We start from the raw sequence: 25,854 nt of genomic DNA on the forward strand, positions 1-25,854 counted from the left end.
TAAATCCTAATGTAATAGTCCATCCAACCATCTTGCTTTTAACACAAAGGTAAAAAACTTAAATGTATGAAAATGATGCTTTGTCAGGTCAATATCAAAAAGAAAGTTTCCACTTATTTCACATTATGAATCTCATACAAATCTCTCAAAAAATTGTATTCATATATATATACAGTACCAAATCCCTCTACAATAATACAGAGCAAAGATCAGACGACTCACTGTGAGCAAGCCCTTGGCAGCAGCGGGAAGGAAAATCTCCCTTTTAACAGAAGGAAACCTCCAGCAGAACCATACATAAATACAGAAATTTTACCTCTTGAAAACTTAGCAAAATTTTTTAATAGTTTTGTGTTGTTGTACTGACCAAGCCTTTGTCTAACTCAGTGGTTCTTAACCTTGTTGGAGTTACCGAACCTCACCAGTTTCATATGCGTATTCACTGAACCCCTCTTTAGTGAAAAATAAAATAGGATTTTTTTCAAATTCAAGACATAGATATGTTTTTTACTGATGCACAAAATGAGCCATGCATGTCATGGCGGAGGCTCTGCCGAACCCCTGAGACCGACTCACCGAACCCCTAGGGTTCGATCGAACCCAGGTTAAGAACCACTGGTCTAACTGAATTACCAGAATGAAGGCAAATCTATGTAAAACCCCAAGACTTCGTAGATCGTAGCGAGGCAGGTGAAGGAATGCATCTCTGGCAGTGCTCAAATTTCACTAAAATAAAGTACATCCTAAATTAGCAGCATTTATTACACTGAAAGAGCACAAGTACCTTGCTGTGCACCCACAGACAGACACACAGCCAGACACAGCTGAGGTTATAGAGGAGGTCAGGGGAGAACGACCATCTGATGCCAGCAGATGGAGGGATGCAGGGAGGGAGTGGAGGAAGAGGAGAAGCTGCAAATCAGGACGACATGACCGAAAGCTTATCGGCTGTTCTTAAGGCACTGATTTCACTTCTCATCCTGTTTGCACCAGCGCACCCACCTTATGTTTATGTTAAACTTTGCAGTAGACGAGATAGTAGCTTACAGAATATATTCCATGAGCGGGAGTGCAAGCAGTGAATAATTAAACTCATGCACTCCAAGATGATTGCTAACAATCCTTTCAATCCATTTGAATCCGATGGCCAAATAAGTTTTAAAAAAGTAGAAAAAAGAGGCTCTCAGGATTCTTTTCTCTGTCATAGCATCCATTTCCCATTCATGCTTCTAAATGAGATGGGGTTTTTTCCCCTTTTGATTTTTCATTTGCCTGGTGCACTTGCCGGACCTGCTGCAGCAGCACTATCTCAGGAACACACTCGCTTCTGTGTCACCTGAAGTCACCTCTATCTCTCTGTGTGTCTTTGTTGTAGAACGGAGCAGTTCCAGGAGAGCCAGTGAAGAAGGATGAAAACTCCCGGAGAGGGAACTGGGGAAACCAGATTGAGTTTGTCCTCACCAGTGTGGGCTATGCTGTGGGCCTGGGCAATGTCTGGAGGTTTCCATACCTCTGCTACAGAAATGGAGGAGGTAAGCATCACAATGACGACCTGAGCCCATTATCTTTGCATTGACAAACTAAACTACAGTGTACCCATGTTCATAATATGATACAGACACTGATTTTTATGAAACATCAGAAGCCGCATTTATTATAATTGTTCTATTAATGAGGTCCAGATATGTAAACGAGTGGCAATCGTTTACAGGCTGCATTCATTCATTTATTTATTTATTTTTGTACATTTAAATGATGACAAATTACTGCACTGGAATACTAGAATGAAACTGTGAAGCTGAAAAGAAGCTTACTATGTATATATCATATATAATTTAAGAATGAATTCTAACTAAAACAAAAGAAAATAGACTTGTGAACCTTTAGACTTGCTTCCCTCTCATACCTTCCTAGCAGGTGTAATATTTCCATATCAGTTATGTACTATTGTTCTGTTTATCGACTTTTATAAACTTATGATGAGCTGTTAATATCTTTAGAGGGAGTGTATTTCTCCTATATTGGCTCCTCATTGGCTCCCTGTTATTACAGGCTCGAAGTTAAAATCCTCCTCCTCACATACAAGTACTGGAATAATGATATCATATTTAAAGACCTCCATAGTACCATGTTATCCTAACGAAGGAGTTTGCTCTCCGACTGCTGAGTTACTTGTGGTTCAGAGGATATTCAAAAGTAGAATGAGATTTCTTTCTGTTAAAAGGGGGTTCCTGTGCATAATATAGGCATGCAGATGGACACAGTCTATAGGTCGAGAACTGAGAAAGTTCGGGTTTTCTCAGGGTTCTTTTTCTGGTTTTTTTGTTGTATTGAGATTGTACTTTGCCATTATATTCTCTACACTGTATATATGATCAGGTGTGTGTCAACTTAGAAATAATTCAGTCGCTCAGAGGCAATACCACTGTTATTTAATCAGATGATGTTAGACAGTGTTTTATTCTTGGTGGATTCAATAGATATGTTTCCTATCATGGCAACTACTGGGTGTTTTCAAACTTGTATTTTGGGTTGTAACCCTAGTGTAGTAAGATACTAAGAATTTATCAGCTGCTGAAAAATCCTCTGTTTGAAACAAGATGGCTCCTCTCCCTTTAAGACCCCCCCTTCCTTTAACTTCCTAGGACCTGGCGTCCACATACTGTATGTGGACATCACACTTTGGGTTGTCTAGACCAACATACTAAATTTTGCTCTACAAGGGCCTGCTATCCACTTATGAGGCCGTTATACTGCCACTGTCCTATCGAAATTTAAAGCGAATGTCCTTATATGTGGATCTCATTTTTCTCAGAAACAAAAATCAGAAAAATCACGTAATTCTTTTTTTTTTATATTCAACAGGTCCCAATCAGCCCAAATAGCAAACAGAAATTAAAAATACATGCCATGAAAGAGTTCGGGTCTCAGGAGGTTATTTTCTTCTAATTGGTTGCAAAGCCTTCTGTTCTGACTCATGGAAACTACTTTTACATCGTTGTTCGAAGCGTTGTTTAAGTGTTGTTTAAAATGACAATCCAACGCTGTAATCAGATATACAGTTCCAAGAAAAAGTGTTTGAGTTCCAATTTGTTTTGCAAATTAGCCACTCTTACATGTTTCAGATGATCAAACGCTTTTAAATATTAGACAGAGTAAATCCGGGTAAATACAAAATCCTTTTTTGGATTGATGATTTTATTTATTAAGGGGAAAAAAACTTTCCAAACCTGTCTGGTACTGTGTGAAAATGTAATTACCCCCAAACCTAAGAACTAGTGTTTGTGCGTTGGTGATGACTGGGAATGAGTCTTTCACATCGCCATGGAGAAATTTTGTCCCAGGGTTTTTGAGCATGATTGACCTGTTTAAGGTCATGACAAAGCATCTGTATTGGATTTAAGTCCGCACTTTCACTTGGCCACTCCATGTCATTTTGGGTTTTTTAGCCAACTCAAAACCCACTTGTACAAAATAGCTTATCCCACATAACCTTTCCACTCTCCTATTTTATTTGTTTATGTCTTATGCTTTTATGATTCTGTAAACTTCTTGCTTTTATGTTGCTTTTATTCTACTGTGTACAGCGACCTTGAGTGTTTTGAAAGGCGCTTTCAAATAAGATGTATTATTAAATGTATTATTATTCAGAGGTGGTTTGGTTTACTGTCCTGCTGCATAACCCAAGTGTGCAGGAGCTCCAGGGAACAAACTGATGGCCGGATATTCCTCTTCAGGATTTTCAGTAGAGAGCAAAATGCATTGTTCCATCAGTTATGGCAAGTTATCCAAGTCCTGAAGCAGCAAAGTAGCTTCAGACCATCACACTACCACTGAGTGGTACAATAATCAGGTCAGCTCAGACTTTTGAGTAGACTCACTAAACACTCAGTTTCAGTTTTGTGTTTTGTTTTTTCTACTTTTGGCTCAGAGTGATTTCATATAGAGGGGATATAATAATATTGTCTATTATTGTCAGCATACAGCTCTAACTGTAAGCACACAAGGCCCATCCAGCTGCTGTACAAACCTTCTGTTTATGAGGGGCATCCAATCAGAAGACAGTTGGCTTTGACAGAGTTAAAGCAGCTTGTTCCAGACATTGGACGAAATAGGCCCTGCAGTAGATGATTCACATTTAAATCGGGATTCATACTAAGCTACTCTAGCAAAATCCATGAATATAAATATAATAATAATAATAATAATAATAATAATAGATACTTTATTATAATGGGGAAATTACTTGTTTTTCTCTGCATTTGACCCATTCACTCAGTGAAGCAGTGGGCAGCCCACTAAGCAGGCGCCCGGGGAGCAGTGTGTAGGGACGGTACCTTGCTCAGGGGTACCTCAGGGTAGCCGTTAAGTGGATTCGAACCGCCGACCTTCCGATCATGGGGCGACCACTTTACCTACTGAGCTATCCCTGCCCCTAATACAAAGCTGAAAACAAACATGACTGTTGGTATGATGTTCTTTATATGAAATGGTGGGTTAGTTTTCAACTTTTGTCTCGTCAGTCCACAGAATATTTTCTCACAAGTCTTGGGGAACAGTAAAAAAAAAAAAAAAAATTGTTTTGTTTTTTTTAGCTAATCTGTGGGTAGTTTTCTCTTGGGACATCTCCCATGGATGCCATTTTTGCTGAGACTTTTTTATTTTTGAATCATGAACACTGGCCTTACCTGAGGCAAGTGAGGCCTGCAGTTTTATAGATGTTGGTCTGGGTTCTTTTGTGACCTCCTGGAGGAGTCATCTGTGTACTTTCACCGTAATTTTGGTAGGGCTGCCACTACTGGGAAGGTCCACCACAAAGTTTTCTCCATTTGTGGATATTGGCTCTCACTGTGGCTCCCTGAAGTACCACATCTTTAGAAATGTCTTTGTAACCCTTTCCAGACTGAAAGATGTCAATGACTATATTTCTTAGCTTTCGGATGATGTGTTGCTTTTTGATATCTTTTACCTTGCTTCATTTTGTCAGACAGGTTCTGTTTAAGTGATTTTTTTGATTCAGGTCTGGCAGTTATCAGGCTTTGGTTTGGCTCGTGAAATTGAACTTAACTTTCCAAACAAATGTGATTAATCACAGTTAATTCATGATTAACAAGGGGGGGAAGGTAATTACTTTTTCACATAGGGCCAGGTAGTTTGGATAGTTTTTTCCCTCTTAATAAATGAAATCAAAATTTAAAAGCTGCATTTTATTTTATATATCATATATGCACAAAAAAGGAGAAATCTGGAAAGGGGGAAATACTTTTCCACGGCACTGAATACGTGCCAGTAAAAAGGAAAAGAATAATAGGTCTTTAACAGTTAAACTGGGGTTAGAATCTAAAAAAAAAAAAGGGAAATTTAGCAGATATGATTACTTATTTGTGCTAACATTATTAGCAAGATCTTTTATTGTGTGTATTTGTTTGAGATATAAAGTCAGATCATTGTGCAGGCCGGATGTTTCAAACATATTTCATAGACCTATACTCGGTGCAGCTGTCTTTTTTCCACAATAGCTCACACATTACGTGCTCAACATCAATGCAAAACATCTTTTTAGGCATAAAGGTTTGCAGTTATTGTTTGTTGGGCTGTGATTGCTGTCAAAATATGTCTGAGCACATAGAACAGATCCAGGTGCTGCTGCTGTTATGCTGCTTTCATAATAAAGCTACCGTATTCAGTGCGTAAGAACATCGTGACAGCAAAATAAGCTCTTTTGTCAGTATTTTGCTCCCTACTCTGATGCATCCTAAAAGCTGTGGATTAAACATTAAACAGCCTAAATTGTGTTTTAAATACCTTGCATCTTCCTTTGAAAACATGCGCAAGAATTGTACCAACGTGTAGTAAAAAGCAGCAGTGTTGGTCCAGTTCTCCTCACTCAGTGCTTGATTTCCTTGGCATGACCCCAGCTGCAGATAATAAGCCTACAGTGCAAATATTTGGATTTGTGTCATGCATGCAGGAGCCTTGAGTTCCTGCGCAAGGACTTTGTATATGGAGGCCATGCATTAGCTCAACACACAGCTGCAGATACTGCAGCAGTGACCGTTCACTTTATCAGCAGTGAAAAGGTTTGGACAGTATCAGCTGGTTGCACCAACATAGTTCACATGTGGAGTATCTTATGAAAGCATACTAGCACGTGCACACACGCACAGATTGTCCCTCTAGTTGACCGTCTGGTTTTTGGTCCAGTCTGAACCACCAGAGAGTTGCTGCACTGCTGAACAGACATTTAGTGACCTCTCTGCTCACTCTAGGGAGGTTATATAACAGATGAAATTCATTTGCTTTTTAAAAAAATAATAATAATAATTTCAGGTTCAGTTATAAGTCTGTATGGCATGGGTCCAATTCATGTAAGACTTGATTTGGTTAAGTTTTAAATTGCACGTCATTGCTTACACGTAAGTATTTTAAACCGTATAATAGCACAGCCTGTTTTTAATGACAACATATGGTCCATTGTGCCTCTCTGGCTTGTAGCTGGAGAGCCTACCTATGTAGAATACTTATAGACTACGTCTGCCAGCTTATATAATGTGCCTGATTTCTTTTGTCTGCTGGTGTCTGTGGACTTGGCATCTCTGCAGTAATTATGCTCATCTGGCTCCATGGTAGTTATTATCTTTGTCAGGTAACAGAATAGGAGGCAGCTGACTTTTGTTTGCCTCGTAGGTTTGGATATTTTTGTCACGACTAACACAAAAAGTGTTCTCACAACAACACAGTAATTTGTACAGACCATGCATCTAGCTGTTTAAGAGTTTGCTAGCAACAAAACACTGAATAGGGCACCATTTATATCAGAGGGGACGAGTTATGCTTGTCTTCATTTTCTCTGATATATCTTAATAGCTCTAACTGTAAGCACACAAGGCCCATCCAGCTGCTGTAATCAGAAGACAGTTGGCTTTGACAGAGTTAAAACAGCTTGTTCCAGACATTGGACGAAATAAGGCCACCAATGCCCAGCAGTAGATGATTCACATTTAAACTGGGATTCATACTAAGCTACTCTAGCAAAATCCATGAATATAAATATAAAGCTGAAAACAAATATGACATGTCCCTTTAAATCAATGTGTTCGTGTATCCTTCCCAGTCTTTCTGGACCAGAGAAATTGACTTCCTGGTTAATTTTCTCCTCCAGGTGCCTTCATGCTGCCATACTTCATCATGCTTGTGTTCTGTGGCATTCCACTCTTCTTCCTCGAGCTCTCCTTTGGTCAGTTTGCCAGCTTGGGCTGTTTGGGGGTTTGGAAGATCAGCCCCATGTTTAAAGGTAAGTATATGCGTGTGTATGTCTTTGTGTGAATATTGATTTTATTGTTCATATGAAAATTTAATTAGGCAGCAGTAGTTACATCCACTTCACATTTTAGTTTCTAATGTTCTCTACCTGGTTATCTTTTTCTCTCCATCCTGTCCTACCTTAAGGCGTGGGCTACGGCATGATGGTGGTGTCCACCTACATTGGGATATACTACAATGTGGTCATTTGCATTGCCTTCTACTACTTTTTCTTGTCCATGACAAACCTGCTTCCATGGACTTACTGCAACAACCCGTGGAACACGCCAGACTGCAGCGGTGTCGTTAGCAGTTACCAGTTGAACGCTAGCCTGGCAAATGCTACCAGTAGCTTGGTAGCTGGGGTGTCTGAGGTAGTGAACCGGACCAAGAGGACCAGCCCAAGCGAGGAGTACTGGAAGTAAGAACAGGAAGTATATGATGCACTTAGGCTGACACTAAAAATACAGTTAAACCAAAAGTTTTTCTCTGCGAAGTAGTACTATATATAAAATAAATCAGGAATGCTTGCTCATGCAATGATTGAGTTTTGTAATGCACTTTGTTTTGCCGAGTTATACCAGTAACCTCTTAGAACCTGGTTGTGTAGGCCTATCATTCTTAACAGAGGTCGAAATTGACTCAGACCTATCAGATAAGTTTGACTCAAAGAGGCCTCATGTTTGCAGAAAGTATTCAAATATTTGGACTAGATTTGACTGGACTAGCAGAAGTTTCTGTACAGTGTTGGGTCTGCATCATCTCAGCTGACATGCAGGGTGTTTACCATACCCCTGCGCACTCTGTTGTGCAGCACAGTCTGCATAAAGTAGGAGATCTTTAAGCGGATATCCAGGTACATCTACTGTTTAAGTGCAGGCTTTGCTATGTTATGTAAAAGTGAGAGTGGTGTATATGCATCAATTATCAGGGATGTGACAATGCTAGAAATTTGGTGGTTTGCATTGTAGAGTGTGCATAAACCATGAGGTTAGTAGCTGGCTTCTGGAAATTGCATTTTGTCTCAACTTTAGCATTTTGACTCTTACTATGTTAGAGGCCGTACCGTACTATATATAATATATATTATACTGGCAGATGCTGCTTGTGTAAGAACAACTATCAGTCACAGTAGCCATCGGTACCCAAAAAGATGAATTAAAAAAATAAACTCAAACAGCATACATAGAGCTGGGCGATAGAACGATAACGATATGTATCGCGATATAACTTTGACTCGATAGAGAAATTAAGCTATCGCGATAGACCTCGCCGCTCTTGTCCTCAAGAAAAAAGAAAAAAAAAAGGTCAGCCAATCCAAATTAAGTAGCGCAGAGCCGAACCAATCACAGCCGCAGCATCACATCGCGTGACTTGTTACGTACAGCACAAGTGCCAAGCCGCACGTGTGTTTGTTTGGGAAGCAGCCAGCGGGTAATGGAGCCAGCGCGTAATGGAGGAAATGAGTGTGCCGACTAGAAAAATCAACCGAGCGTGACCGAAGAGAAAACAGATGATGGTTCCAATGCCGGAGAGATTGTCGAACGGAAGAGCCATAGAAGTTCCGTAGTGTGAAGGTATTTCGGCTATTTCAAGTCTGACAAAAAACAGAGTAGCGTGCACTGTAAATTGTGCCGAAAGCAAGTCTGGAAATACAATAAACTGGTGCATGCGTCACACTGTGCGCCACGTTATTGTTTCGGTGAAATGAATTTCTACAATACTGTTAATTCTACTCTCTGCAGTGTTTAAATGCTTACATATACACAAAGTTACTGTCCCTCCACACATACGACTCTGTTCTGCTTCTATGCCCCAGCTTTGTTTACTTTTTCCCACCGAGGCTTCTAGACTTCTGATTGGCCAACATTTCGGCACGGTTAGGAATCTAGCGCCACCTGCTGCTTTGGCATGTTCATAGCAGCGTTTTCCTTCATTTCTGCCTTTATGTGTGGACGGGATTCTTTTTTAAAACGAAAACGGAAAATCTCCGTTTTCAAAGATACCCGTGTACGTGTGGACGTAGCCTCAGTCTCTGACTGGAAGCGCTAATAAGTCATTCGGCTTTTGTCAGACTAAAGTAACTGTTAAAACTGTTTGAAAAGCTCAGCTATACAACAAGGAGAGATTGAGAATTTCCTTTTAGTTCTCAGTTTATTTGATATTGACAAAAGTTAGTCAGTTTGGTCTGTTCTTCTGTAAAACAAACTAAGATTTATTTTTAGAATTAATATTTTGTTTCTAAGTGGAATTGACAATTTAGTCTGTTTTGTTTGTTCTATTTTGAAACTTAAACGCTTTAGTGGCTGCCTTTTGTGTAGCTTGCAATATTTGCCTTTATTTATCTGAAAAAGTCTCATGTTCCTTAACTCATTCACTGCCAGCCATTGGCAGTGAATGAGTTAAACCCATTGACTCATTCACTGCAATTGACGGCTATAGACGTCAATGGCAGTGAATGAGTTAAGTACATCTACCCTGTTGAACTTATTATGGGAAATAAGTATTTAAATAAAAACAAGCTGCTGATTATTTCACATTTTACTTGTGAGCAACGGCACATTTAAATCTTACAAATATAGTTATTTGGCTTATATCGTGATAGATATCGTTATCGCCTGAAATGAAAAAAACATATCGTGATATGAAAAAATCTCATATCGCCCAGCTCTAAGCATACAGTTATGATGGGGAAAGGCTGGAAATGTGCTTTTAATCCTATGGTGACTGACTTGACACTCCAGGAACTACAGATTTTGGCACTTCCGCGTTGGCTTCAGTTTTTGCCCTCACAGTTTGTTGCACAGGGAGCAAAAGTGTAAGAGAAATATCACGATTTTAATTACTAAAGTTGAGGTAGACCTGTCCTGCACCTGCCGCTGCCATTCCACATATTGTTATTGTACAGGATCTCTAGTGCTTGCAGAAATCTCCAAAAACATTGGTACTTTCAGTAGCATTTCACTGTCAACTTCTTTAGAATTTTATCATCATTTTTGTGCCAGTGTAGCAGTTCCTGTGGCATTCGCATCACTTAACATCCATAATTAGTAGCATTAATATAGGCCATCAAAGTGGAAGTCAGAGTGTTGTCATTATCTGCTGCCTCTTATTCAAATGTGTTGCAGAAGGAGCAGCCCTGTAACTGCACTCCCTGATGCTTTTCTTGGCATTTTAATGACAGAGGGTACATATGATTATGTAATGTGGGACTGCTCAGCTTGTCGGTACAGACTACCTGTTCATTACTAATTACAATACCACATATAATACCATTTCAGATTGATGGATCTGTTTGATCACAAGATACAAGGTTTTTGTGGCTCTGCTTAAAGTTTTCTATTATCTATGTGCTGAAGACTGTTGATAGAGTGCAAAGCTGGGCTTTTTTTTCCTCTTTCAGAGTTTTCTTCTCTTGCACAACTTTAGTCAGACGTGTAAATGTAAAGTATTTCAAGCACCTGAAACCTTCTCTGTCTGTGTGTCTGTCTATCAGACACTATGTGTTGAACATCTCTGATGATATTGGGAACTTTGGAGAGGTCCGTCTCCCTATCCTGGGATGCCTGGCTGTATCCTGGGCTGTTGTCTTCCTCTGTCTCATCAGGGGCGTTAAATCCTCTGGAAAGGTGAGCCTAGAGCACACACACATGCACACACACACCCTGGCTTGATGGCATTTTAAGGCGCTTGTGTATAGGATGATTTTATCAGCTTGTGTGATCATCTGTGTGTTCAGGTGGTGTACTTCACAGCCACATTCCCTTATGTTGTTCTGACTATCCTCTTCATCCGTGGCATCACCCTGGATGGAGCCATCAACGGCATCAAGTACTACCTGACTCCACAGTGGCAGAAAGTCCTTGATGCAAAGGTATGCACTTCCATTAGCATGTAGATAAATGAGATGTGCTGGATGTAGAAATGTTTCTGAACTGGGTTTTTTTCCCCCATCTTTGTACTGCCTCTGACAGTTTGTGGGTTTGTTTGTGTAGGTGTGGGGAGATGCCGCCTCACAGATCTTCTACTCCTTGGGTTGTGCCTGGGGTGGTCTCATTACCATGGCTTCATATAACAAGTTCCACAACAACTGTTTCAGGTTGGTAAAGATGATGAGTAAACTCATTATAAGCTATGCTTTAAATAAAAAAGAATACACATTCAGGGCCAGGCGATGATGAGTTACTAAGGAAGAAATTCTGAGGAAAAGACTTTGCTTTGTCTAATGGGATTAAAATCCAACTGCCAGCACCTTAAAAGCACACCTATAAAAACATTACCACGATATAGGTTTGGTTTTGTCATTGTGGTGAGTGCTGTGCTGAGTATAACTCGCTCTGGGAAAAAAGCCTGACTTTATTTGAGTTTATGCATCAGATGACCTAATGAGTCAGAGCAAGAGCTAAGGAGCAACTATGAGCAGTGGGGTAAAATAGTCATTCGCAAAAAGAGAAGGTGAGGTAAGTGGGCACAGAGATAAATGCTCTTTTGGACTTGTGTTAGGAGGCTGGTTGCCATGTGCTTGAACACCAGGGGAGCGTGCAAGAAGCCAAAGAGAAGGTGAAGATGGAGGAAAAAGGACAGAGAAGGAGATAAGGAGGGAAAACGATGTCATTTACTCTCCTGAGCTTGTCCACACATGCTGATGGAGTGAGGGTGTCGGTGGAGGGGGCTAAGGAGAGAAGCTAAAGATATAATGTGTTCCTCTGCCAGAAGCTTGAAGTTGTGCTATCAGTGCACACAGCTGCACGGCAACTTAATCAGCTTGTGTTCTGCAGCTCCATCCCTGGTGGAGATGCTTTTTGCACTCCTGTAACACCACCAGTTGGTGCGCATGCAGAAGTGCAGATAGAGTGGGATCGAACAGAATCCGTATGCGTGGGGAAACGGACTGGCATCAAAGTGATCAAAGACATCCTCTGCAGTAACCTTAACAGGAAATGTGAGAAAGGAAAGCAGTGTGGAAACACAGTATTCCCTTGTTTAGATCTGAACACGGTCAAAGTCCGAGTCTGTGTCGGAGGAAGAGAAGATGAAAAGGTGTTTCCCGGGCAACAGTCAGATGTCAAAAAAAGAGCAGAAAACCAGCACTAGTGTATTAGTGTAAACAGAGTAAATGAGCTTAGGAACACTATCGTGACTCATACATCGGGCCTATTAAGACTAATGAAGCCATCTTCTATATTAATTCACGGTTTTATTAAACACTGATATTTCAGCAGACAGATCGAGATCAGCTGATCCCATTTGTTTTTCTTTAACCATTTAAAATGTGTTCGGTATGTATTCATATAATTGGCTTTGTTCTTTGTTCCTTTCAACATACAGAGACAGCATCATCATCAGTATAACCAACTGTGCCACCAGCGTTTATGCTGGCTTTGTCATTTTCTCCATCCTGGGCTTCATGGCCCACCACCTCAACGTCCCCGTGTCAGAGGTGGCTGACCACGGTCCGGGGCTGGCCTTTGTGGCCTACCCAGAAGCCCTCACTCTGCTTCCAATCTCGCCGCTGTGGTCGCTGCTTTTCTTCTTCATGCTCATCCTTCTGGGACTGGGAACTCAGGTGAGAGCAAGAAACTGCAGCGTCACGCACCGCTCAAAGATTTCATTATGAACTGTGTGAAATCATATAATTAACTTCTTAATTAAGCTTAGTAATCAGTATAAGTAATTAATATGCATTGACCTTGTGGATATAATTAATTAAACATTACACTAAATGTGTATGGAGACAGACGTATAGATAGGTGACTGTATATGTGCAGTCATTAGTATAGATTGTTTTTCATGTTTTCAGCTGGAGCGGTCTACCAAATTCCAGTTTACCTTCAAACAACAAAACAACGTGCAAATGCTGTCTTTAGTCCATATTTGTTGCATGCTGAGTGAACCTCCATGCTGATACTCTAAATAGACCAAATAAACTCACTGGAATGAGAACTGACTGGAATTGTTTGCGTGGGGAAATCAGGATTAGATCTGATCTGGATCTGCTGATGTGTAATGCTAAAAAGCTTACAAGTCATTTACAGTCAACAGTTAGTCTGCCTGTGTGCCACGTTTTTCATTGCTGACTCAGGGAGACTATAGGTGCTGTTTGTAGGTATAACTTAGATGCTATCTTTTTGAAGTGATTGTGGCCCCGTAGCTACAAAATTATATTCCTGCTAAAATGAGATGGTGAACATTATGTCCCACTAAATAATAGTGTTTGAATTTAATAGACGTAACCTCTCATAACCCTGATTCCAAGTTTGGACTTGCTAAACTGCTAAATATTTAAAATAAAGGAGTGGCACGCTCTGTGGTCTTCTGCTGCTAACCATTTGCATCTTACTTCATTATATATTTAGGTGAAACTGGGAAATTTGTATCTGGAATGATGTATTTGATGCCAGCAAAACAAAACTATCGAGTGGAAAGAAGCTGAAATGGAGTGTTTCAGAAGTAAAGATGGGCGTTCACCCTCCTTAACATTTCTCAATGTAAAGTTAATCAGTGACCGTGGCATCAGTGCTATTAATGCTAAAGGATATATTCAAGTTTGGAGCAACATATGCTGCTATCCAGGGGACATCTGTGGCAGGGATGGGCTTGTTTATTTCATCAAGATAACATGCACAGCACATATTACAGTGCAGCTCTGAACTGTTAAGCTGCTGAAATCTTATATTAAGCAATACACTCAACAGCCACTTTGTTAGGTGCACCAACTGCTCATTAACGCAATTGTTTAATCAGCTAATCACACGGCAGCATTTAGGCACGAGCACATGGTCGAGACATCTTGCTGACATTCAAACCAAGCATTCGAATAGAAAAGAAAGGCCATTTAAATTACTTTAAATGTGGCATAGCTGTTAGCCAGATAGGCTGGTTTGAGGATTTCAGAAACTGGAGATCTGCTAGGATTTTCCAGCACAAGCATCTCTGCAAAGGATGGTCCATAAAAAAGAAAATATCCAGTAAGCAGCAGCTTTCTGGGCAAAAATCCCTTGTTTGATGTCAGAGGAGATTGGGCAGATTCAAGCTGATGGACAGGCAACAGTAACTAAAATAACTACTCATAACAATCATGGTATGCAGAAGAGCGTCTCTAAATGGCCAACACATTGAAGCAGATGAGCTCCAGCAGATTGGCCAGCACAGAACTGGAAAAATAGTCTGAGTCTCATTCAGTCGGTAGTGTCACAATTTGGTATAAACAAGATGAAGGCACCAGCATCCTGCCAGTGTTTCAGGCTGCTGCTGGTGCAGTAATGGTATGGGGGATATCTTCTACGCACACTGAGCATTGTTTAAATGCAACAGCCTACAGTAGTATCATTGCTAACAATGTCCATCCCTTTATAGCCACAGTGGTCCATCAATGTGGCTATAGTCAACTTACAGTTAGTTTCTTAAACATGAAATTGAGTCCACTTCACCTCCACTGAGTATTTCCTTGTTGAATCTGTGCCATGAAACATTTAGTTGGTTGTGAAGGGAAAAGGGGGTCAAACCTGATACTTACCAGTATCTGCCTAATAATGTGGCCACTGAGTGTAGAACAGGAAAACATTTGGCTGTAGAAATTGCTTGTGTGTACTTGACTTTTTCAGAATCAGGGTTGTAGTACTATTCTAACCTTTTAGCCAGTATGAATAAGAGGTGTTTTATTCTCAGACATTTATTTGACTTTCTGCGTATTTTTGGTAAAATATAGACATTATGCTTCAGAGGTGGATTTTTACTTCCATATATTGAATATTTACAGATCAAATTCACAGTACAGTGGATATATATGTGGCTGGTCTTAAGGAATGCTGTAATAAACCAATTGTATTTCATTAAAAAATACATTTAAATAGACAGGACAATGAAATTGAGGAATTTTTATTCTCACAATTACTCAACAATGGATTATCCCTTTGGTCAAGATTCCTTTTGGTCTGTCGTCATGTAAGCAGAAGTTTGATCAAGAATTCATCTCCTGTCAAATTCTTTTCCCTGTTCATGTAGTTCTGTCTGCTGGAGACCTTAGTGACGGCCATCGTCGATGAAATTGGTACAGACTGGATCATCAAGAACAAGACCGTAGTCACGCTGTCAGTGGCCATAGCTGGTTTTCTACTGGGAGTGCCGCTAACGACACAGGTACAAACATATGGAGAGCACATCCTTAAACACAATCACTCTCTCACTGGACTGATGTTTTTTACTCATTCTTTGTGTGTGTGTGTGTGTGTGTGTGTGTGTGTGTGTGTGTGTGTGTGTGTGTGTGTGTGTGTGTGTGTGTGTGCGCGCGCGCGCAGGCAGGAATCTATTGGCTTTTACTGATGGACAACTATGCTGCCAGTTTCTCTTTGGTGATCATCTCATGCATCATGTGCATCTGCATCATGTATATTTACGGTAAGGAGGGAAAAAGAGTGAACATGGTGCACTTTCTAAGTGTGGTAGTTCAATTTTACAAATATGTAATCACACAGGCACAAACTGAAACACACCTAAATAAGTGTTCAAGCTGATCTCAGATATATGACCAACACTCAGTGGATGATGGAAAAAGGTCTAATTTACTTATGGATCCAAGTTATAGATGAGTAGCAGGAACAGTGGGGTGTCATTCAGAATATGAACAGGAGAGATAGTGATACCACAGTGGACCATACCCACAGTGAAACCTGGTAGTAGGTGTTGTGCATTTTGCCTACTCAGGAATAGGACACCTGCACTGATTAATAATAATAATAATAATAATAATGGATTGTATTTGTATAGTGCTTTTGGAGGCCCTCAAAGCGCTTTATAATTCCACTATTCATTCACTCTCACATTCACACACTGGTGGAAGCAGCTACAGTTGTAGCCGCAGCTGCCCTGGGGCAGACTGACAGAAGCGAGGCTGCCTACTGGTGTCGGCCCCTCTGGGCAACACCAGTAGGCCAACGACCAACGACCAAGACAGACAGAGCAGGGGATCGAACCGGCAACCTTCCGGTTACAAGATGAGCTTCCCAACCCCCTGAACCCCCTGATTCAACTCAACACTGGCCATGGGTCACTCCATCCAAGTATCACTCCATCGTTTATAGATGGCTTTGTTCTCCATCTGTGTGTAGAAGGGGTCATGGTTCAGTATGAGCCCAAATACACCAAAGGGCTTTGAAAGAACTCCTTAAACAACTAATTCAACAGTTACCTGACCTTTATCCCTATGACTCACCATTTATAGACAGTATCAAAGACGGACGTGGTCACTGTGATGTCACCCAGTGGTTTTGGACTCCATAGTTTGAAGTAGAGCTGGGCGATATGAGATTTTTTCATATCACGATATGTTTTTTTCATTTCAGGCGATAACGATATCTATCACGATATAAGCCAAATAACTATATTTGTAAGATTTAAATGTGCCGTTGCTCACAAGTAAAATGTGAAATAATCAGCAGCTTGTTTTTATTTAAATATTTATTTCTCATAATAAGTTCAACAGGGTAGATGTACTTAAGGAACATGAGACTTTTTCAGATAAATAAAGGCAAATATTGCAAAATACACAAAAGGCAGCCACTAAAGCGTTTAAGTTTCAAAATAGAACAAACGAAACAGACTACTAAATTGTCAATTCCACTTAGAAACAAAATATTAATTCTAAAAATAAATCTTAGTTTGTTTTACAGAAGAACAGACAAAACTGACTAACTTTTGTCAATATCAAATAAACTGAGAACTAAAAGGAAATTCTCAATCTCTCCTTGTTGTATAGCTGAGCTTTTCAAACAGTTTTAACAGTTACTTTAGTCTGACAAAAGCCGAATGACGAATTAGCGCTTCCAGTCAGAGACTGAGGCTACGTCCACACGTACACGGGTATTTTTGAAAACGGAGATTTTCCGTTTTCGTTTTAAAAAAAGAATCCCGTCCACACATAAAGGCAGAAATGAAGGAAAACGCTGCTATGAACATGCCAAAGCAGCAGGTGGCGCTAGATTCCTAACCGTGCCGAAATGTTGGCCAATCAGAAGTCTAGAAGCCTCGGTGGGAAAAAGTAAACAAAGCTGGGGCATAGAAGCAGAACAGAGTCGTATGTGTGGAGGGACAGTAACTGTGTGTGTATATGTAAGCATTTAAACACTGCAGAGAGTAGAATTAACAGTATTGTAGAAATTCATTTCACCGAAACAATAACGCGGCGCACAGTGTGACGCATGCACCAGTTTATTGTATTTCCAGACTTGTTTTCGGCACAATTTACAGTGCACGCTACTCTGTTTTTTGTCAGACTTGAAATAGCCGAAATACCTTCACACTACGGAACTTCTATGGCTCTTCCGTTCGACAATCTCTCCGGCATTGGAACCATCATCTGTTTTCTCTTCGGTCACGCTCGGTTGATTTTTCTAGTCGGCACACTCATTTCCTCCATTACGCGCTGGCTCCATTACCCGCTGGCTGCTTCCCAAACAAACACACGTGCGGCTTGGCACTTGTGCTGTACGTAACAAGTCACACGACGTGACGCTGCGGCTGTGATTGGTTCGGCTCTGCGCTACTGAATTTGGCTGACCTTTTTTTTTTTTTTTTTTTTTTTTTTTTTAAGATGACAAGAGCGGCGAGGTCTATCGCGATAGCTTAATTTCTCTATCGAGTAAAAGTTATATCGCGATACATATCGTTATCGTTCTATCGCCCAGCTCTAGTTTGAAGTGCTAAGTTAACAGACCTAATAAAAACTAGAATACCACTTACCACAGCGAGTCATAATATTAGTCACATAATCCAGTACAAGTAATCAAAGCTGATGATGATGACGAATGCTGGGTTTTTGTTCCTTTGCAGGCCACAGGAACTACTTCAAAGATGTAGAGATGATGCTGGGCTTCCCTCCTCCTCTCTTCTTCAAAGTCTGCTGGAGATTCATCTCGCCTGTGATTATCTCTGTAAGTGAACACACACAAGCACACTGATCTAAGACCAGACATAGTGACGAAATAGCTTGTCAATATTTTGCATAGTCTGCAGGATGTTGAGTGGAAGGTTCTCAACTTCCCTGTGCTGCTGACGCATTGTTATGGACCCGACCTACATTTGAGCTGCCATCAGTGCTAATCTTTTTGGCTTTGTTTCCAGTTAAAACCTCCAAAAGCAAAGCTTTCTGACTGGGAAATGGACACATGCAGCTGATATCAATGGTATTTCCCAAGCAGGCGTATTAGTCCACTAAGCTGCTGGGCTAACCAAGAAATTCATTGTTGTGGCTTACTGGTCATTTTCCTCTCTCTTTCATTTCTTTTGCACAGAGTGCTGCCCCAATCATCTGCAACTTTTAAATAAAGCTGTCAACGGTGGTTTCACCTGCACTGGCTTAATTTTCATGCTTTTACCCACCCATGTGACATATGTCTTTATTACTGTGTTATACATGCATTTTGCACACATTCAGGCTCTTTCTATTCTCTCTTTGTCCCTGCAGTTCATCCTGATCTTCACAGTGATCCAGTACAAACCCATTACTTACAATGACTACGTGTATCCCGGCTGGTCCTTGGCTATTGGCTTTGCCATGGCTCTGTCCTCGGTGGTCTGCATACCCATCTACGCCCTCTACAAGATCTCAAAGTCACCAGGAGCTACCTTTAGAGAGGTACAGCTTCCCCCGAAAGTCTCCTCTCCATTCAGCTGACATAAACAGCTCTATAGTTCAATACAAAAGGCTAAATTTCCCTCTGAAGCATTTAAACAAATTTTCAAAAAAGTCAACGTGTTAAAACATTTTTGCATGCAAGAGCTGCACTACAAATTAAAGCACTTAAAGTTTTAACATCATCTGAGCAACTGAAAAGCTCTCAACTGCATATCAGCTGAAGTATGTTTGCCGAATAACGGAAAGAGCTCTTTCCATAATTCAATTGCCCGTTTGCATTACGTAAGCTCTAAAAGCAGACGAACTATTAGTTTACACCATAAACGACGTTTAAATATCAATCCAAGCATCTCTGCTTTTGGCAAATTAGTTTGAGGAGGAAAGAATTTGTTGCTGGTGTCAGATAGTGATGACGTCACTTGAACTGCCGGTTGAAATTTTATGATCCTTATTGCCGATAGCTACACTAGGAGGGAAAAGCTGGTTGTCATAGAGACTGGGAAAACAGAGGAAGGACCACATGTGTTAAGTCTTCGTTTGGGGTAGAGAGCCTAAATGCAAACATTGCAGCAAACAGGCAGGCAACAATGAACAAAACTGAAAAAGCAAGAAGATATGACGAGATATAAACAGAAAAATATGACCTCACAGTGAATACATGGCTAGCTTCCTTCTCGTTCTTTCTCCTTCTCTCTCTGCATGTCTGAGTCTGGCTCACTTCCTGTTAAAGGGAAGTTCTTCCTCCCCACTATCGTCAAGCATTTTCTCACAGGGGAATTTTTGGTCTACTGATGTTCTCTCTCTAATACTGCACCACCCTTACCTTACAATATAAAATGCCTGGAAATTATTATTATTGTGAACTTGTGCTATATAAATAACACTGAATTAAGAAACGCAAGTGAAGTGCCATATTTTTTTTAAAAAGGAACAAGAATAACAAAAAACCCACACACATGAAAATGAGCAGGCTATAACAGTGCACTTTTTTTATACAATCTTTGGAGGACATTGTAACCACACTGATGCCACATGTTTGGTTTTATAAAGACCACAAGTGCTGCAGAACTGTTAATAACAAATGGGAGAAAGTATAGAAAGTATAATGTGTGTCAGCACAAAGCTGCCCTGCTGTTGGAATGCTGCAATTTCTGACAATTAGACAGGCCATAAATCTTGTTTAAGAGATGTGAATGTGCAATGGCAGCTGCTAAATTATCAGATGAACTAAAAAGCATGGAGGGAAAATGAAAGTTAAGTGGAGTTTAGTCACAGTGGTTATGTGTGGGAGCAGCTGAAGAAAGGAAAGCGTCACTTAATGAAAACCTAATTTGACTTCATAAGTCTTGATGTTTCTGCTCTAAAAGGCGCGTCTGTCTTTCTCTCTCAGAGGTTGAAGGCAGCGTGCCGAGCGCATCCAAAGTGGGGTCCTGCCCTCCAGGAGCACCGGACAGGCCGCTACGCCCCTATGGCCTCCGAAGACACTGTGGAGGCCCGTCCCTTAAAGGAGAGGGATGAGCTGAAGGAAGAACAAAAGGAGAAGGAGAAAGAGAAGGAGAAGGAGGAGGGAAAGGAGAAGGAGAGGAAGGATGAGATTAGCCTCACCATCCAGGGAAGCAACGGCTCCACCAACACACACAACAACCCCAACCCCAGCGCATAGACGGCACTCCGCTCTATCGGCATCAGGGGGCAAAAGCCTCACACCTTTCCCTTTTCCTCCCTTCTCCTTCATCCTCAACCCCACTTTCCCACAGTCCTCTGTGGGGGAGATCCCATTCACTGGAGACCTTTACATATTGTAAGGGCTTATTATATCTATCCTAACCTCTTCTATCTATCTGTGTGTTGTCTCCACATAAGTGCAGAAAAACAAAATGAAAGGAAGAAAAAAAGAAAAATTGGCTCATCACCCAAAAGATTTGTGCATATGGCATCATGTGCGTGAGTGAGTTTTTAATTTGTTCTACATAATTTAATAATATTGGGGGGGGGGGGTTTCCTTTCATTTTTTTTTTTTGTGAAACTTGTATACGTCATCTTCATATGCCATTAGAGGTACAGTAGATTGTGATGCTGCATGGTTATGTTTTTGTGCATGCAGCAGCATAGAGACACACACTGTTCTCCTTTATACCGTTAGCTGGTTCTGTTTGGGATGGGCGACTTTGTAGCGGCAGCTGGAGACTTGTTGTGGTGCTGTAACATGGAGGAGAAGGGTAAAATGTGCCTGTACGGGCCATTTACAGTCTGACAAAGATGGTAAAAGGCTCTGTTGTTTAGCCAGACAAAAAAAGAGGCGAATACTCTCATTCACACTCATACAATCTGTATATTTTACAGCACACAGTGACCTCAACCGTAGTTGATCTCAGTTTAAGACTAAGCCTGTTGTTTTTTTTTATGCTGCTTCTTCTTATAAAGGAAAAAAAATCGAAAGAGCACAAATATTTAACAAACACCCAAGATGACAACTGACACTTAGGGCTTATTTTCTCTGGAAATTTTCTCCACTGGTAACTTTTTTCCTTCTACTAAAGCTGCTTAAACCTTAAGCAGAGAAACATCAGTGAACTGTACTGTAACTCTGCATTCGCATACATGTGCACACATAAACAGACATGCAATCATTGTTTTTAACAGAAGAGGTCCCAGTGCCCAATTCTCTGGATCGAAGCGAAGGTGAACTTTGTGGTTCCTCGCTAGTGGAAACCTTGCTTCGACTGAGCTGGCCTGTTCTAGATTTTAGGGACTTTCCTTGTTGTCCAAAAACGCATACACATACACATACACGCAAACCAGGTCAATGCAACTCCGTATATACAAGTATATAAATATATATATATAGAAGTGCCATCTCTTATTAAGTCTTCCAGAAATTCTGTTTGAGTGAAACTCATCATGAGATGTGATCTGTGAAGGATAATCCAGGCTAGGAAGTATTAAAAAGTGTGCCGTAGTCTGTGTGTCCTATGGGTCGTAGCAATCTGCCCCATTCAGGCATGTTACCAAAAACATTTCCTAAGTTACCTGAGTCCTACACATGTTTTTGGTAACACATGTTTCTTAGAGACTGAAACGTCAGTCACTTACAGTCAGTGTAAACCTTTAATGTATTTACAGACATTTGTTTTTAAAAGCTCTGAGCCAAGCTGTGCTGTAACTGGCAGAGACGGAAAGCAGAGAAGATGCTGCTTCTTTCCAGAAGGAAAACCTTTTCATTGATGTAGTTTTACATGTAGCTGCATAGTACTGTCTCGCTAGACGTCTCTTTATTACCTCTCATTCTTGTAAACTTAGTAAATAGTAACGGCCGCATATGTTTATTTTGTACAAAAGAAGTGACACTACGGAATCACCTTTAACCGTGTTTACCATTCCTCATCTGTTACTTGACTTATTGTGGTTATGTCTGAGGGTGACACGCATTAGGGAGTGGACTCTTTAGCATGCAGGGTCGGGCTTCCCCGGAGACCAGAAGGCCTCTGGTAGACTGCTGTATAAGTGTGATGTCAGAGATTTATATGGTGGTGTGAAGGAAGAACAAGGCAAGGGTTTTCTATTCACTCCTTCTTAGATGTTGTGAGATGCTTTTAGCTTGAAAGGCAAAGTTGTCTCTCCAGGTTCTTATAGTTTGTCAGATTATCCAGACTGGTTAAATGAGGGCTGTGATGTGCAGGCAGTGAACATGTTAGTATAATAAACCAAACTGTCTATTATATTCCCCATATTTATTTGTAGAAACCATATTCACTTTTTTGCTCAGAATTAGAGTAGAATATCGATGCCAATCTCATAGCTATAGTTGGCTTACATTAGCATAACAACTGGACTACAGCTAGCCCAGCGCTGTGCCTTGACTGGTGTCTCAGTCATTAACAGGCAACTTATTTCATTTTCGGTTTTAAAAAAAAAAGTAATATTAAGAAGAAATATAGCAAATTCATTTTTAATTAGTGGCCATTTGAAGAGCAGGATGTGAATTTTTCTACACAGTCACAGTTGCCTAAGCTAACGCTGTAAGCTTAGCTAACACAAGCTGTAGTGTATTCAGTCTTTAACTTTCAGTAAGAACTTAGAGTAAGCACACTCCCAAAAATGGTAAATGATTCAGTACATACCTATATCAGATGTATTTAAGCACAATGTCACCATGGACTTGCACATATTCTTGTGACTCTAGGAAAAGCGCAGAAAAGCTACATACTGCTTTATTGGAGGGCCTTCTTTTGACCGTGCCAGAGCACTTTCACAGCTTACTTCTACTCTTAATGGAACTGAGCCGTCATTAATTGCATCTGTGACCAATAAAATGTCAAGAAACAAGTTCAGGTCCCCACAGTTGTTTCTTCAGAAGCAGAAAGTGTTTTTTAGTATATCAGCGCAGTTGCTCCAGTAATCCACAAGATGGAGCACAAGATTGGGGGGTGGAAAAGTTGGCTGAAGAGGCTAAATATCCTGAAAGAAACATTAAGAGAGCCCAATAAGCACAGTGATCATTCTAAGATGAGCACAATTCTACTGATCGTATTTAAGGAGCTTTTGAACAGGAAAGGAAAGCTGATAGGAAGCTGTTCTTGTAGATGAACTTCAGTTAGTTAGCCGACTGTTTGGACCTTCTGGTTCTGATTTACTCCTAAACTATCAGGCTACATGTGGTTTTGTTTTTTTGGCAGGGGGGTGATTAGTGTTTATTTCTAATTAAATTACTCCAAAACCAGGTGCTCTGTGAAACAATACATTATCACCATCTGCTAACCTAGCTTAACCTACCACGTTGGATAGGTTAGAAAGTCTGCTTTATAGGTAAAGTCGTGCTTGCTGAAAAAGATGATGAAGAACTTGATTATTCTCAGTGTATGTCGGGACAGCTTGTAGCTCAGACCACGTCCTGTCTGTGATTGCCTGCCTCGTTGTGTTCATGTTGTAATAAGTGAAGATTAGCCAGCCTGCTGCAATGCTATCTCTATATATTTCAACCCTGGCCACCTCTGCTGGCCCCCGCATCTCCTCCTCACATTGTACAGTAATGTAAAGAAAAACGTATATAATCAGACTGTGCGTGTTTTACTTTGCTTTTATTTCTGGGGTGGGTGTTCATTTCTTTTCTTTCTTTTGGGGGGTTGGGTCTTGAGGGGCAGATATCGACTGAGGTTTTTTGTTGTTGTGTTTGTTGTTGTTGTTGTTTTCAGTTTTTATTTGTTTTGTTTTTTTGTTTTTTCCCCCTGATTTGTAGTGTAATGTAGAAAATGTCGAGTGTACTGTGTATTGCGTGTAGTGGATTAGCTCTAACTGCTGAGCCTGCATGTAGAGCAGGCGTAGTGTCAGTATTGATGTCCATGTACCTCTAATCTAGTCCTACTCTGCTAATCATATACAGTCTATCTTTTGTACTAAAAGAAGGACAAGTACATATTTTATCCTCTGATTTTAACCGTCGTTTATCCACGTTCAGTGACGCAACTTTTTGTTGGTTTTTGACACTGTATCCACAGAGAAATTCCGACGAAGCCAGCTGGTATTAACAAAAGCATTGCCAAACAAAAAGCTTTGTATTGAAACTTGAACTACAAAAGAGTGGTTAGTTTTTACTGTGTGCTCTGGTGTAGACAGTGGCAGCCACTACATGACAATGCTTTTTTTTTTTTTTTTTTTTTTTTTTTTTTGTATGTGTGTGTGTTTAACAGTATTACATTGACTTTCATCTGTGCAGTGCCAACAGTCATACATCACTGTTTACTTTTAATATCCTGTGGCCCTCAGTGTGAACAGTTTGCCTTTTTTTCTGTGTAGTCCTTAAAAACAAAAAAAATTTATGAAATCAAAACACCAAAATTACTCAGCAACCACGATGGAATCGGCATCAGGAATACACAGTTTTTATTCTTGCGTGTAATGTTGTTTTGTGTGGAAATGTAGGCAAATTACATGGCATATGTTTCAGAAATGGGTCCATCTATTGTTTGGTTTTGATTAACTATGATTTCTTGATAACTGCATGAATAGAAAGATAAAACTTGACTACTTACCATCGCTTTCCACTGCTGGCGGCTGTGCAGAAAGTCACTGGTGTTGATGAAGAACATTAGCTAGGCAAAGGTTTGCAGGACAACTGCTCCACTGTAGTGAAAAAAACAAAACATTTTTTGCATTTTGCATTGCTTTCTCTGTGAATTACAAAACATTACCTCTTGTATTTCTTACTACTGGTCATAAAAGCATAATGTCATGTCACAGCACTTTAAAGAGATCATGAGTGTTTATATAAGCAACACAATGTATAAATATATAATTACAATAATAACTCAAACTTCCATTTTTTTTAAAAATTAAACAAAACAAGAAAAGTAAATCATGTCCGTTCAGTGTTCTGGCTGAAGGACATTGCTTTGTTGTTGATATGCCAATGTGAATTGTTTCATGGGTGGAGTGGAGGGGGAAAAAGCACAAGTAAAAAGAAAAAATGAAAAGAAAAGAGCACAGTTCTTCTGGTACCTTCTATCATATCTGTCTGTGTATCTAACCATGTCTGTTCTTCGTGTTCTTCAACCTTTAGGGCCAAAATTCATTGAAATGTCTTAGTCCTGTCAGCTGTGTATCGTAAACTGTTACAAAATGATAAATAAAATCTATTTTAAAGATCACTGCTCGGTGTTGTCTTTTAAACTTTTGTTGATTTTAATGCACGTGCATTAAAATAATGCACGTACTTTATATGTATGGAAATGACTTGAGCTACAACCCCCCCACCTCCCACACACACAAATCACAGTACAGAGGCTACAAGATTGAAATGTTCACATCTTTTTGCGAGTTGGGATGGGAATTGCTAAGAATTTAGCGATTCAGATTCTATTATTGATATCGCTTAAAGATTCAATACCTTATCAATTCCCTTATCGATTCTCATTGGCTCCACT

General features: G+C 40.2%; 1 protein-coding gene across 5 annotated transcripts in view; it reads left to right on the forward strand.

The window, feature by feature from the left end:
• The window catches only part of slc6a9 (solute carrier family 6 member 9), an 84,487-nt gene extending 58,909 nt beyond the window's left edge, over positions 1 to 25,578 (forward strand). For all 5 annotated transcript variants that reach the window (XM_080861734.1, XM_080861732.1, XM_080861733.1 and 2 more), the window contains 12 exons: positions 1,376 to 1,532; positions 7,163 to 7,294; positions 7,450 to 7,723; positions 10,799 to 10,931; positions 11,042 to 11,176; positions 11,298 to 11,401; positions 12,631 to 12,868; positions 15,307 to 15,441; positions 15,600 to 15,699; positions 18,130 to 18,230; positions 18,764 to 18,934; positions 20,325 to 25,578. In XM_080861734.1, the coding sequence (XP_080717860.1) occupies positions 1,376 to 1,532; positions 7,163 to 7,294; positions 7,450 to 7,723; positions 10,799 to 10,931; positions 11,042 to 11,176; positions 11,298 to 11,401; positions 12,631 to 12,868; positions 15,307 to 15,441; positions 15,600 to 15,699; positions 18,130 to 18,230; positions 18,764 to 18,934; positions 20,325 to 20,597 (1,953 nt within the window). In that variant the 3' untranslated portion in view covers positions 20,598 to 25,578. The remainder of the gene's footprint in view (positions 1 to 1,375; positions 1,533 to 7,162; positions 7,295 to 7,449; positions 7,724 to 10,798; positions 10,932 to 11,041; positions 11,177 to 11,297; positions 11,402 to 12,630; positions 12,869 to 15,306; positions 15,442 to 15,599; positions 15,700 to 18,129; positions 18,231 to 18,763; positions 18,935 to 20,324) is intronic.
• The last annotated feature ends 276 nt before the right edge of the window (positions 25,579 to 25,854 follow it).

Source organism: Rhamphochromis sp. 'chilingali', assembly GCF_963969265.1.
Source record: "Rhamphochromis sp. 'chilingali' genome assembly, chromosome: 16".
In the NCBI taxonomy this organism is placed as follows: domain Eukaryota; kingdom Metazoa; phylum Chordata; class Actinopteri; order Cichliformes; family Cichlidae; genus Rhamphochromis; species Rhamphochromis sp. 'chilingali'.